Raw genomic sequence first — 15878 nt, forward strand, 5'->3', positions numbered from 1 at the left:
CAGCATCTCTGACATATCAGCATAAACTTGAATAACCGATAATTAAGATATCAAAATTACCCAAATCTCCTTTTAGCAAAAAGTTGTCAATTTCAGTTTTCACTTGGTATCTTCCATTGTATGTAAAAATAGCTTTCCCCATACTTTAAGCATATCCTAGTACTGACAGGGCCAAAGTCGAGTAAAGCTACACAATACTTTTGTCAGACATGTTCAGTTGGTACCTTTGATTGGTAAAATAAGAAAACATTAAGCAATTTTTGGATGATACATGATACTCATGTAAGTACTTCAGATTTTTTCAGTCATCTGCATCTGATAAAATTTCTTCAACTAATTCTTGCACTCCCATGATGAATCTCAGAAGCATTTGTTTTGGTTTTTGATAATGCAATAAAAGACAGATGATTTTCTAGAAGAATGGAAAAAGGCAAAAAAAGCCTTTGGAAAAAAAAGAGTGGAAGGAACCCAGGAAAATACTAGCACGAACTTTTTGTTACCTTCTACACAATCAGGTGATGGAAGTGGACAAGATTTCTTAAGAACAAGTCAATCTAATTTCTGCCAATGTAACTTCTATCCATAAATGCTTCACCTTGATTTTAGCAAGGCTTTTGACTTCTCACTTGATTTGCAAACAATGCAAATCACAAATTTAGATGAAATTGGATAGGTGTGCACTCCTGAGAAAGCCCTGCTCAAAGTGATTATCAGTAATTCAACTGGCAAACTGAAGAGATGTATCAAATGGGAATCCAGAGGGGCTTGGCCTGGATCTAAAATATTCAAAGCACACACTTCTATCAAGTCATTAATGAAAGTATTAGAATACATGAGTGACATCAAGCTGGGGAAGCATACTAGGGAGCAGAACTAGAACTGAAGTCAAAAAACAGCTTGGAAAACGCAGATGTAACTCAAAAGACAAGGAGCAATCATGTTTAAAACTTTGCATCTACTTAACTATGCAAATACAGAATGGCAACGACTATCCTTGTTTTGCAGTACTGTAGGAAGCATCCTAAGGATATAATGGATCACAGACCGAGTATGAGTCAACAATACACTCAATATAAACAGCAACAGTGCCTTAAGAACTGTGTCTTCCACTGTACTCAGTATCATTTAAGCCTCAACTGTTTGGGCACCACATTTTCAGAAAAATGCACGCAATTTGAACTTGAGTAGCAGCAAAAAGTCAAAACTAGAAAACAGAATCTTCAAGGAAAAGGTGAAGAATTGAAATTGTTTCAACAACAGAAAACTAAAAGGGACAGTAACAGTCTTCAAATGTATCGTAGGTAGCTACAGCCGGAGAAGAGTTTACCCCTTCTCTTTACACATGCAGCCCAAGAGGAGTTCAGCTTCTGAAAACTGTCCTCTAGCAGCAAGCCTTTAAGGTGACTAGAAAGGCTGCTGGAAGCTACGAACAAGCTAGGCAGTGTCTTATGAATGACAAGAGTGTAACAAACCCTTTCTTTACAGCACTGAACTAGATCACCTCTTATGGTCGTGATCTTCCCAGCTATGTTGGCATTTATCCAACATAAACTGGATCCAACCCTAAAATTAACTCTTTCTACAGCACAGAAGCCATAACGTCCAGAAAACAACGTTCAAGAATCCACACACCTTCAGATGCAAGAACTCTTCCTTTCCCCATTCACAGACTTAAAACATTCAAACAGTTGACAGTGTCACATTAGTAATATGAGACTTGGCACTGGAACTGAACTGGCTTTATTTTCCAAGTCATACACTGGAGCAGTGCAACACTGTTCTGCTGTGCTGAGCTTAAGGGGGTGCAGAATAAAAACAACATTAAAATCCACAATTCATCATTTACAAATTAATCTTTTCCATATACATTTGGGGTCATAAAGCAAAGCCTACCGCAAAATATTTAGCAAAGATACCAGAATGTATTAACAAAGAAAAGTAACACAGCTGATAAACAACAACAGATTCACTTACCTTCCGCAACTCAATCGTAACTTCATTTCTGTGTCTTCTCATAGTCTGTAAAAGACAAAAAGATTTTTATGTAAAGAAGAAAGTGTAGAGTTTTGGAGCCAACTGCTAAGTCAAAGGGCATTTATTCATCAAAAGATACAGAAAACAGCACATGAATGATTTTGAACTCAGTCTTTCCTAGCAAGATACACAAGGAGGTTTCCTTTTATTTTTATTTTTTAAAATTGAACAACTTACACAAAGATTTATTATAAAGCTCAACCACAACAAGTATCCCAAAGGCAGAAAACATTTACTTTCCTCCAGAATTTCACTGGAATGACTCTCCAAATGTTTACATGTGCACACCAAGAGAAGCAGTAAATATAGATTTGGACATTCTCATATTTGCATATGACTACATTCACAACCCAAACATGTAACCTATTTCAATATTTGGCCAATGATGAGTGACGGAAGATGACTGAGCTCAATGCAAAGAAGACAGATTACGTTTATGGGCAAAAAAATTATGAAGAAATTCTGTGGCACTGAATCTGCTTAGGATCTACAGCCTAAACACTGTAATGGAAAACCAGCTTATGTCTCTCAGCTCCTTAAACATACTGGGCGCTCCAAACACATTGCTTACAACACTGTTGTTCTTCTTAGCTAAAAGAGATCAAAAGATTCAAAAAGAATAATTTAGGTCCAGTGAAGGCAATCTCCCTAGGTTCATTTTACAGTCAGTGGAAGAGAGGAGTACCATCAGAATGCAATCCAGAGAAAAATCAGACTGGATGACCACTGGCAGCCAAGAAAGATCATCCACACTAACTAAAATTAGCCTTTTAAAATACTTTCTATGTCCTATCCTTGCTACTGACCTTCACTGCTACTATGACACTCCTTTTGAGTTATGGCAAATAACGCCACCAAGCCCAAAATTACCAGTGAAAACTATCAGTGCACACACATCAGCACTCCTCAGCAGCCACCTAAGGAACTACTGAGCACACTAAAGCTCAGGCACTGGTAAATGAAGTGAGCAGATTTCACACCATGAACCTATACAGGACACAGAGCCAGTCCTTAGAACATTAACTGAACCTCAAGTTTCTCTACTATTTTGTGTTACAGTATCCATTTATTTATCTTAGGCTGACCTAAGAGTAAGGAAGGTTTGTGTTCCTGCCCAGTGCTTGATTATCCAAGTCACTCAAGTAACACAGATGCAATCCTTACTTTATGCCAGCATGAAATACACTACTTTAAACAAAGCGAGTGCTCATTATAGGAAGAGGACACTAGCAGTATAACATCTACCGGAGCTACAATATACTATTTTTCTCCTCATTAGTTTGCTAAGCCATTTGATTGTTGTGGCCATCTAAGCACAGCTGCAACAGCTCAGTATGGCAGCACTGGATTGCTGGGGCAGGGGAGGGCATCGAGTAGGCAGGGAACAGACAAAACAAGAACCTGAAAAGTCATTGCATACAACTAGCTAGACCAGTCATTCAAGTTTCTACCCATGTTAGAATTTTATATTTGAATTATTTTAATTACTGAGTCAAATTCAAGGGCACTAAATATCCTCAAAGTGTTTTCCAATGCTTTTCCCATGATAATGCTATCCTCCAATGGAAAAATGTAACTGGACAAGTCTATGTTAGATTTCTACTACAAAAACTCCTTTTCTTGATCATTCTGAATGTGCTAGACATCAAAGATCTTTAGGAAACCCCCAGTAGTAACCCATTCCCCTCACAAACTCTGAGCTTTTATTCCTATTTACCTCAAATTTAGAAGGGGACCCCATCACATGACCTATCAGTTGGCTTGTGTCCTTTAGTATTTTCCCCCCCTCAAAATTAAGTACCATATGTACCAGAACATGAAAGCTCAGATGTAATGGATGTAAGACATTATTTACCTTAATTTGCTTCCTAATTACAATTTAATCCTACATCTTTCGTCTATGTGAATTAATTCTTTATAATATTTTCTACTGAGCAGAAAAATCAAACTAAATCTGAAGCTTTGCAGAATGCAACCTTTGTGTTGTGTAACACTTGCCACCTACCATTCTTCTAGAAGCAAGGAAGATTTAAGAAAGACTATATATTTCATTGAGCAGTTTGGCAGTTTAATATTTTTCATTTTTAGAAAAAACAAACAGTGCAATCCCAGACAATGCCTTATTATTCGTTTTCTCAATTTACTTGAAAACCTCTTCTAACAGTACTTTGACTGAAGACAGTTGCTCAGAGCCATCCCTCCATAAAGGCTCCACTGGGAAGACTGAGCTTCCTTCTAAAGGCAATTAATTCACTTAGCTTTTCAATTAAGGTTTTATCTTTGTTGTATGCTTCCATTATTTCAGCCCCACTGATCCTATCCTGTTACACTTCTGTCTCAATATTTTTATTACTAGTTTTTTGCTTTTATCCAACTGCTCTTCAAAATATTTGACTATCCTATCATGGTTTGACATTTAGCTTGCAAGAATCTCCAGTCCTTTCCTCACAATGTATTTAGAAGTCCTTTCGTTACCTAAGACATGGCAGAATAGGCCAGTACTCATGACTAAGTTCAGAGCTGCTTCTCCAATCAGAGCAAGGAGGCTGATAATAAGAATATCGCTTAACACTCACTAGTAGTGTGAAGCTGAGGCTACCGAGCCATCACTGAGCTAACTGACGACTCCCAGTCTTAGCGTTTCCTGCTGGCATAGCATCTTAAATCCGGCTTGTTAAGGTCACCAGGATCATCCAAGAACCAGTAGGACAATATTAGGGCTACAGTCTTCCTATGTGCATTTAGGACTGAAATTCCCAGAGTCTACAGTGTGCTCTGGCTGCTGAACTTGGCTGCATGGTCTGACCACAACCAGCACTCCCCGCTAGATGTATTCCAACATTATTTCTAACCTGATGATAGAAGTGTTCTATTTCACATTCCCTGACATCTCAGACAACCATTATATACCAATATATTTAAGGCCAGGTTTTCCACTTCATACAGCTGTTGCAATTATAGACTCTGCATAGAAAACACATGTATGCACTTGGCATCAGTCCAATTTCCAGACTCAGCTGTTCTGTGATTCTGTAAGGGACCTTTACAGCTCATCTAGTCCAACTCCCCTACTCAAGCAGGTTGCCCAGGACTGTGTCCAGGCAGCTTTTGAATATCTGCTAGGATGGAGACTCCACAATCTCTCTGGGCAACCTGCTCCTGTCATTAGTCACCCTCACATTTTTTAGTTTTATGCCTGCTACTTAATTGGGGGTTGTTTAGGCATTTTCCCATCTTGATTTTCTCCTCTTTACCACAGGAGCTGATACCCTGCGATGAGACTGCTCTATGATATACTCTTGAATGTCAGCAATTTGGCCACCCTTGCCTCTAGAGACCATGTTCTTGAGACCAACAACATACTTCATCCTCATCTGATCACAGGAAATGCAGATACACATACAGCATCATGTGTTATACTGGACTATACCCACTCCCCAGGTGTGCTTTTGCAAGCTTTATCTTAAAACTTACAGATTGATAGGCATAATTTCTATTTGTATCTTTTTTCTTTTTTTGCAAAGCCCAATTTTTTTTATTCCCTAAAGACTGATTTAAGTGAGCAGTTAATTTTGCCCTGATTTGCTTATTCTTATAACATAGCTATTTTCAAAGCTTGTTTCAGATGAATCATTTTAGAAATAGAGTAAGTTATCAGCACCTTGCGACAACCCTAGAAGAAATAATCACACTATAATCCAACAGCATATAAAAGAAGCTGTCTTAAATACTGCTGTGATCCTCCCTGTAACAAAACATTACCACTGAAAGGAGAATACCGTACTCCTTTGCACTATCTGCAAGCCACAGCACTTAGGGGCGAAGCACACATTTACAAGAGAAGACGTATATACTGCAGTAGCATGGTTAGACGTTTTCCCCAGCTAACAGAGGTCAGCTAAAAGCAGGGAGAAAGAAGAACTACCCTACAGCCTAACCCCATGGATTCATTACCAGCTTTCAGGCTCAGAGGGCAACCTCTGATAAGAGGTTTGTACAGTATTAGTTGAAGGCTGGCAAGACATTACCAACAAACGTAATACTAAGTTTGGCATCCACAGCATCTGACTAGTCATTTCTCAGCTTAATGTACTTAAACAATTGACTTCATGTCACACTGAAATGGTACGTATCTCCAAAAGCTACCACCGAGACAAATTGCAACTGTCTGACAAAAAAAAAAAAAGAAAAAAGACTCCAAATCTCTTAAAAGGAAAACCTGGCATAGGCACAATTCTGTAAGTCACATAATGGTGGGAGCAGAATCTAAACTGTGGAGCCACTCCTAAACACAGGGTTATGAAGGCATCCTACACAAGGTACAAAAAGGTAAGAACTGAGGCGGCTAACTGTCAGCCAACCTTCACTATTAAGAAACAAGGATACACAGCAGTTACCAAGTTACAGTACAACATTACAACTTAATTGCTACACATGACTCAAGTCCCAGTTAAGTTCATAAGGCTTTTGTAACAAGAGATTTCTTCTGTCAATGCACCATCTGTGAAGGACAATTACTTACCAGTGTGTTTGACAGGCTGATATAACCACAGAAATACACAAAGTACCAAAAGTCTTGTTACAAGTCAAATGTAGACATTTAGCTATATTTCTAATTTCAAGTTCCTTGACATTTATTTTACAAAATAAGCCAAAAAAATCTACTAGATGCTGTTAACTAAAAAAGTGTCCTCAGTTTTACTCTGGATTTCTGAACACTCTTCCAAAGCCAGATGCTTCAGAAACAGCTGGAGAGTCAAACCTAACAAATTCTGGGACCCTATTTCAGGCTAATGCTTAGAAAAAAAAAATGCTGTGGTGACAAAAGACAGATATATATATATAAAAGGACATTGGACCTTAAAGATAAAACAAGCCTTTGGTACACTTAATGGACAGAAACTACACAGGATACAGCTACCCTCATCAGATCAGTGTTTGAACTCCAGTATCTCGCCTCCAACAGGGAACTGACAGGAAACTCAAAGCTCAGATTTGGAGCTGCCTATCAAGAAGGGAAACTTCTCCCAAATTTTTCATTTGATAGTTGGTTTATGACAAAAGGCAAAACTGTACATAAAATCTTTGTATCAAGAAATAGGGGCTAAAGAAAATCCTGCAGATTTCTGGATTGCCAGCGTAACAGAAACCATTACAAAAACAGCAAATTTAAAGAAGTGTTTTTAAGTGACCAAAATTTTGGGACCCTCTGGCTCAACCACACAGTACTCTAAGTATCATCTGTGAAACCCTGGACAGAGGTGCACAAGATGCTTGCTCTACGCTAAAGGGCAAGCATCACCTCTGTTACACTACCACTTAACATCTTAAGAGGGCTCATCCTTACCTTCGTGCCATACAAGCTAACTTCAGAAGTTTTGATAGCATTTAGATCAAGTCTTTAAATGGAGAATTAAGCCCAGCAAGACACTCTGGCTTCTTGAGCCTTTAACTTCCTAAATGTTTAACTGCATAATACATTAAACTACCTGACATGGCAACTCATATAGCTTCTGTAAACTAAAATATATATATTTTTTTCCTCAAAGAATCAAAAAAAAAGTCAGATGTGTCATTCTAACAGACACCAGAACAAGTAAATACATCTTCCAAAACCCTCTGTAGCTAAATACTTAAGTGTGCTTTTCCTGTAAAAAGTGGAGGGTTTTTTGCATCCCTATGAAGTTATACAAGACTGCAAGAAGAAAATTCAGGCTAACAGGCATAAGTAGTTATGCACATTAGTTCTCATCCATAACTGAAGTATCTAAACTAGCTTATGGTTTGGTTCTGTTAGAGTTCTACTTCATATTTTAAAATCTATTTTAATTGATTATATGCACTTTAAAGTCCCTTAAGTATGGCACTTTCAGAGACTAGAAATTCTGGACACTTGTTAAAATTGCTTCTTCCCAAGTTACAGTACAAATTAAAAAACCTGAGCTATCTAAATGTGTGACAGAGATAACTAGTGAGAAGTTAAATGCATTCCCTTCCCTTTGTTATTCTGAATAAAGGTTTCTTTTTAAATTGAAATTAAAAATGGAGTTTCACGTACAAGGTGTTTAATAACACATACTCTGTAGATGAAACAGTGCATCAGCAAAGAGTATGAATTTTAACTATTTTTAGTTACACCAGTTGTGTCAAAGTGAAGATTAAAGCCCAACACCATTGTTTAATGACTACAGTCCTACCTAGTGGTATTTCCATTGCAACAAGATCTGCAGCTCTGTGTGGTGCTCACCCAGACTAGCCATCTCATTAAATGGGATACCTGAGGAACACCATCTTTAGAGCAATACAATTACACCATTTCCATTGTAAAATTAGCAAATCCAGAAGACACCAGAGATGGAAGGGCAGGAAATGGATATTTTTATGCAAGCCAGCATACCTGTGCTGCCAGTTTGGCTGGCCTGCCAGCTGCCCCACAAGCAACATGCTGACTACCTACACGTGACTGAACTCTCAGCCATAGTCCTACTCGCCTGCAGGCCGATCAGCATGCACCAGCCTCCCTGCTAGCCCACAGGAGTGGGATGTCCAGGCTCATCTTGACAAGAACATCACGCACCAATGTCAGCTTTAGCTATTCTGTAGATACAAAACAAGTTTAAGAACTTAAGTGAGATGTGGGTTTAGTTGCTTTTGAAAGTTTAACTCTTAAGTGGAAAAGCAAGAAGAAATTAATTGACTAATTTCTCAAGGTCCAAAAACTTCATTAAAAGATAACTGGTTATTTAAATTCCGTATTTCAATCCAACTCCGCTTATCCCTCTCAACATTACAGAAACCAGTCTCAGAACACCAAAAGATACAGGCTCACAGGAAAGAGCTACTCTGAATACATAGTTGGGATAGTAAAGTGGCTTGATTGAACATACAGGGCATCAGAAGAGCTTCACATTTGAAAGTCAATTTCCATCTACTTCCACCTGCCAAACTAAAAAAAAAATTGGACCAGTTCCAATAGCACAATTGGATTTAACTAACACCCCTCCCTTGCATTTATGCATATCCTAGAGGACAATTTAAAATACTTTACAATAGATGTGAGATGTAATACAGTGAGAGAAAAAGGTGCCTGCATTGATGAAGTTAACATTTCTTCCCTTGATATCTTTTTACTAGCTTTTCTCCTTATCCTTTTTCTGACATGTTTTAGCAAGCATGAAATACTGCAGTGCACATGAAAATGCAGAAGTCTCAGGAGCTGGGCTGGTTTTAGCAGAAAACAAAGAAAAAAATTCAAGTGCTTGTTTGTATACAATAGTTGAGATGATGAAGGTTAGTAGCTGCCTATCTTTGGTTAGCATTAAAAGTTAAACATCCCTTATTTGCGCAGGCTTATAATTTGTTAGTATGTGCAAAGCTGAGGCTTAGGCAAATGATACTGTTTCACTTGTTCTGGTACAGCTGGCTTCAGCCAAAAAACAAAGTAGGAGACAAAGGGACACTGAAAGAAGGTGATGTTCCAACCACTTGCATTTTCAAAGCTTATTCCAAGAATTATATACAAATCAACATATTAGATATAAGCTCTGGGACAGTATCACAATGGTATCAGTGCAACCACTTAAACACAGCTGGAAGAACTAAATCCAATGGTGCTGTGCACTCTGGTCCCCTCTATTTCTTTTGGGCATGCCCAGAGGTTTGACAGCTACAGCAAACTAAACCAGATGGCTTGTCAAAATTAACCCTTCCTGCCAGATTTGTTCCTCTGGGTATGAGCATCATGAATTATTAAGCGGTCTTTTTTTATACTGAAGTCAGACTCATCTTCCCCATACCCAATTTTAAAATTTACCAAGTACTCTTGTAATACTTCCAAATTGTCCTTCCAGAAAAAACAATGATTGTTTTCCAGTCTCTCAGACTACAAAGTTAGAACAGCTTCATCTCTGGTTTTGTTATTGTAGCTTCATGTCAAAGTATGGTGACCTAGGCAGTTAGAAATGCAGGGAGGGGGCACGGAGTCTACAATACAAGCAACAGATCTACTAAAGCAAACAAATACACTGACATTGTGACTATACCCTGACCCAAGACTCTGGAAGAGTTTTATTCCATTTAATTACCAAAGAAACTGTTTGACCTGAAAGGTATTTGTTCCTTTTCTAGGGAAGCATTCTATTATTTTGCAGAAAATATTAGATCTGGGTTCAGATTCTCTGTGCACTGCAGAATCTTAAGAGTATGAAATTTCTCTCTGGCTAGTCACCTTTAATGCAGGACTAGATGCACTAGGAACAGAGCGCAGTATTTATGTTATCATATTTTATGCCATAATCTGTTTGGGACTCATGCTCTTAATAAAGGTTAATAAAGGCCTCTCAGGGAGAACTGTTTTTTTCAGTTAGGGTTACCATGTCTTTCCTTCTCTCCACCCCCCCCCTTTTTTTTTTAGGTCCCCATTTTGGGACCTCTAAGATGAACACCAGTTGTTTTTTCTTGGTTAATCTTGCCACAGACTAGCTAAGTTCAGGTACTTGAATTATTTCAGCAAACTGAATATATCAGATACCCACTGCCTCTTTTACTTAGTAATGGATAATGACTCACCTAAGTCAGACATGCATGGCAATATGGAAAGCCACAAGCCTCCAGTTATTGCTGTTCATGGTGTTGACTCACCCAGAAGTGTATGGAAGCAGACAGAGCTGCCCAACCACAGTATCTGTTTCTACTGCTTCAAGAGATCTTGGCAGAAAAGCAAATGCTAGGCTCATTTCTTGCAGGCTCTTCTGTAAGCATATTCTACAAGGTTCTGATACCCTCTCTGCATTTGTTCAACTTGCATACTGAGCTACTGGCAAAGCAGTGAGATGTAAACACTCATGGTTTAATTTTCGCATGCTAATTCCCCAGTTTACAAGTACAGATATATTGACCACCCCTCAGGAGACTGGACCCAAGGCAATCTAGCTGGCTGTATTCAACACAAATAGGACACAAAGCAGTCCAGAATACAATCAACATCTTATCTGCTGTTTTAATATAGAATGAAAGAAGAGCTGGAATTAGCTGTTCAACATCAGAACTCCACAGAGGGAAGGAAGACTGAATCCACTAGATTTCCAGTTATTGCTGCCGTGTGAATTAAGGACATGATATCAAGTGAAAAGTTTTACAGTGTTTCCATTCACAAGTAGATCTTAACCCCATTACTCACACCTTTCCTAACATCAAACCAAAGACTGCAATTCAGCCATGTGGGCTCCACCTAATTTCAAACTGAAATTTCCAGGTAATCCCCTAGTACCCCAAACTCGTTCATCACTGTGCCGTGAATGTTTGCTCAGACCAAGAAGCAGGGCACAAGGATCACTAAGTGATTCAGAGCATAAGCTCTGTATTGTGGTCCTAACACAACTAGTAATCTGGCCAAGTAGTGCCCCAAAGAACTGTGGCAAGGGAGCCACTGCTATCTCCACTTTGACAAGCGAGACTCTGCAAATGGCTCACCTTGAAGAACTTATCTGTGGAGCTGTCATTCATACTACTGCTCAAAAGGCATTGCTGACCTTCAGGATACCTGTTAGCAAGAACAGCATAGCAGATGCTTTACAATTCCCTAGAACCATAAGTTTAACCTGGCTGTCCTTGAAGGAGAACAAGAAAAGTATCTATATGATTCCTTGATTTCTTCAAGACATGACACCTCCTCTGTTCTCTAAGATACCAAAGCAAGCATTCCTCCCATTCTCTTAACAAAAAGGGAAAGCAGACCTGTCTGTTCAAGCAGAATGGTTGATTGCCATTACAGAAGAGGGGAGAGGTTCCTGCTCTTTGGTAGTCTAGAAGAATCCAGTTCAGAGGTAAAGGTTCACATCTTTCTTGACTGATGTTACCAGAAACCAAACGCACCAGTTTTAATGCCTTACTTTACAAACAAAGCACTATTTTGATTTGTGTACTAAACACAAAACAAAAAAGCAGAGCAAAATTAAAATGCCTGTTCAATAGTAACTACGTGTAACCATCAGACTACAGACTAAAATTTTGATTTTTAAAATCAGCATAAACTTAAATTCTCTTCAAATGTAAAAGCTTTTACAAAACTGTAGATAACCACATTCAATACTCTAATTACAAAGTGAAGTTTCAAGTCAGAAAGGCCTAACAGACTTCAGTGGCAAGTGTCCAGACAAGACATTCGTAAGCCTGCCAAATATTTCTAACTAGTTAAAGAACAAAAACACCCCCCCCCCAAAAAAAAAAAAAAACAACACACCCTCTAAGCTGGAAGGTGACAGACGCCTTGTTGGTACTCACTGGATTTCTGCAACCCATTCTGTGATTTTGCAAGTTTCTTTCCCACTCCTCCAAATATGCCAACCTCATTGACTTGAGCTAGTGACAGCAATCTAGATTTCATCCATCTTACAGAAAGAAAACCTAGTAGGCTAAATACTAGCCAGATATTTGCTTACGCAATCTATGTTTTGAACTTAAGCAGTCTTCAGCTCTAACATCAAAGTACCTCAGACAATGTATTTATAATCATCCCCCCGTAAAGTGAGAAGAAGGTCCTGTTATTCCCATCTATAAAATGGGAAAAAATAATTGTATTCACAGGGTGTCACAAAAAAAACTCCACAAAGCAAAGCTCTGGAGAGCTAGTCTATATTCAACCATGGTAAGCTTTTTTTTTTTGGTACAATATTACATGGCCCAAATGAATTTTTCCCCCCATTTTTTGAAACATTTAATCAACAGGTAAAAAAGATTAAATGTGCTAGCTGCCTAACAAAACCATAAAGAGATCATTCTGCTGCTGATGCCAGTGAAAACAGTGAACCCAGCTGATGAACCAGGAAGAAGGTGGAGCACTAGGAGTTACAAAATACACTCAAGCAACCTTCTGTGATCTTTTAAGAACCATGTCAAGCAGCCTTTCTGAATTTAAGCATTTTAACCTGACATCTAGAAAGCATGACACTGAAAAGGGAGGTAGACACATAAGTCCAGATCTGCCACTTACAAGTTTTGGGGTATGGGCTTCTCCAAATCTCAATTTAAGTGTCCATCCACAAAAAGCATAGTGGCAATCCCCAAGAAGTTGCTATAGGGTCTGGTTTTGATGGACAAGAACAACATAAAAACTTCTTTGATCCTCACAGCTATAGGGCCCACTGAAGCACATTTTCGTTACATTTAGACTACATTGCGGGAGAGTCAAGTGAACACAGATGTACAGCAAGCCCCCAGTCAGCAAGGGGCATGGGAAGAGGGCACGGCCAGATTCTGAACAGTCATTGACAGCTCTAGATGTTCAAAGGAGCTCCCATATTTTCGCCTGTGTCAGAGCTTTTTAAACACATCATCTCATCTGGAAGGTCGTTCTTTGCTGCTGTTTGTTCCACGTTACAAATCCATTACCGGTCTACACTTTTCTTGTATACCTTAAGCATACAGGTTGTCCACAGGAGCCTGCTGAATCCCAGAAGGACTCTCTTTTCATGACAGAGTACCATCCCGATCTAGAAAACTTTCCATATCTGGATGCAAGGCAGACTTTTGGTGCAGAAAAATCACTAACACTGAACATTGCATCTATCATTGGTTTGTACACATGAAAAGGAACAAGAGACCCTGATGTTAAGAAGCTGCACACAAAACAGTTATTTGCTGCTTAGAGTGACCTCAGTTCACCTGGGAATGAGCTACAATGTGTCTCTGCATAATTTGATCAAGTTTTGACTTAGAGATTATGCTTGACTAAGAAATGCCAAGGACTAGCATATTCTGGGAATTACACACCTGAAATGCCACACTGCACCTGGCCAGGAATTCTTTTCTGCATGTCTGAAAACCATTCCACAAGGCACACTAGTCCCCTGTCTGACCACGCTCTCCCGTATCTTCATGCAAAACACCTTTAAACTATGTCTCTGTACTAGCAAATTTGCAATGAGGCTTCAGCACTCATTAAATGCATCTCCACCAATGCTAAGAGGAGTCAAATCACAAAGAAGCCATTTCTCCAAGCAGATTTTGCATATCATCTATTCCATCATTACCTCCGAAGTCCATTTGTTGTAGAACCTGACAACAAGCAAGGTTTAAACACATGCACACAAAAAGAACACAAGCCACAGAAGAGAACCTCAGAGTGTAACAATTTATGGAATATGAGAGAAATGAGTAATTCAGTAATAGGTGGTTGAATCAGAAAGACATTCAGTTTGTCTCCAGTTCTGAAGCCATCTGTGCAGCATATATTCCTATTTTGTTCTTGTTATATTTTATTAACCACACACACACACACACAAGTCAAGTTTAAAAGTGACTGTAACATTTGTTTAACCTGAGAAAAGAAATATGAGTCTCAGATGATCCAGAAGAAATTATATGAAACTTCCCCCATCAAATTTAATGGTGTCAGTTTGGCTGTGAAGGGATAAACAATCCAACAGTTAAATATCACTATGCAAGGCATACCTTCTCCCACTCACCCTGACTTCTTCTCTGAGGCAGCAACGGTCCCATCCAGACATGATGGGCTGGCTCATGAAGCTAAGTGAGAAAGACTAAACTGTTCTCAGAAACACAAACAGCTTCAGAACTAGCTCACTTCAAGGCACAGCTAGTTTTGCTGCAAGACTAGCTTTTGGGGAAAAACTAGCTATTTGACTAACTTTACCAGTATGAAATCCAATGCAAAGCCCACAGCTTCTACAATTACTGAAGTCTCTAAGAATATCAGAGTTTTACAATGCTAGGTATTTTAAACAATTAATAAACCCTATTCTGGGAAATATGTAGGTTTTACATTTCTTTTTCATTTCAAGTCAGTTTACCTGGCAATTTGTCTTTACTACTCGATGATGTGCCACATCAGCTTGACCAACTCATTCCCTCTTCTGGACTTAATCTTATGATTAAATACTCCATCACACTTCCGACCCCACAGTAAATACAAATCTGATCACTCACTTGCAGGTGGCACCTTCTCCTAATTCTTGCCTTTTCGGATCATGCAGTTTTGAAGAAAAAAATTCCCACCTAGGTTTGTGCTGGAACTGCATAAATATTATGAAAGCCTGAAAAAATTTCTGCAGAAATAGTTCAAAAACTCTTAAAACTAGTATGGCAGCTGTGCTGCTACCAGTTTTGAGCAGACCTAGACGGTTTACAAGCTAAAGATCAATCCTCTAATAGAAAAGGTTTAGAGATACCAGAGCAACCACTATAGTTGTTAAAAATACATGAGAATAAAGAAAAAACATTCTGTAATTACAGGAAGATTAACTAAGACTCAGTATATCACAACAACAAATAATTGTGCAATAACTGGGCCTCAGTACAGCAAGCAGAGATCCCAATCTGCTTATAAAGCTTGTGTTCCTCATGAGGTGTCATCTCCACAGGTATTTCTGAAATAAACAATGACTTCCTGAGATGTGTGTTTTTAGACATTTTTAAATGCAAAGCATTCAGATGATCTTGAACTTCACTACGAAAAGAAGACAGTACACCTAAGCAGACTTGATTGGGTGTTCATATTCTGCCGAGAGGCAAACATGTCATAGCACTGCATTATTTACTTGGGGACTACCTGAAGTTTGGAGAATTCTGTAGCAGTAATAGCTGAAGAGATTTCCCACATCTACCTCTTAATTCCTACTTAAGCAGTTCTTCCCAAGGTACAAACATGTGCACCTGTGTTCTCCCCAAAGTATACTGGCCTGATAGGGCAATAAATAAGCTGCAAGAGGCAGAGCTTAGGAACTCTGCATTAGAGCATTAGATCGTATGCCAAATCCAGTTCCCAATGGGAAGCTACCTGATGCCTGTGTTCTCACTTTGACTATTCAGATTCACTGAGCCAGTGA

The 15878-nt window shown here is 38.9% G+C and overlaps 1 protein-coding gene across 2 annotated transcripts in view; it reads right to left on the bottom strand.

Annotated features, from left to right (window-relative positions):
- The window catches only part of KPNA3 (karyopherin subunit alpha 3), a 51410-nt gene that overhangs the window by 30157 nt on the left and 5375 nt on the right, over positions 1-15878 (bottom strand). For both annotated transcript variants that reach the window (XM_064504868.1, XM_064504869.1), the window contains exon 2: positions 1975-2019. In XM_064504868.1, the coding sequence (XP_064360938.1) occupies positions 1975-2019 (45 nt within the window). The remainder of the gene's footprint in view (positions 1-1974; positions 2020-15878) is intronic.

Source organism: Dromaius novaehollandiae, chromosome 1 (assembly GCF_036370855.1).
Source record: "Dromaius novaehollandiae isolate bDroNov1 chromosome 1, bDroNov1.hap1, whole genome shotgun sequence".
NCBI classification, from domain to species: Eukaryota; Metazoa; Chordata; class Aves; order Casuariiformes; family Dromaiidae; genus Dromaius; species Dromaius novaehollandiae.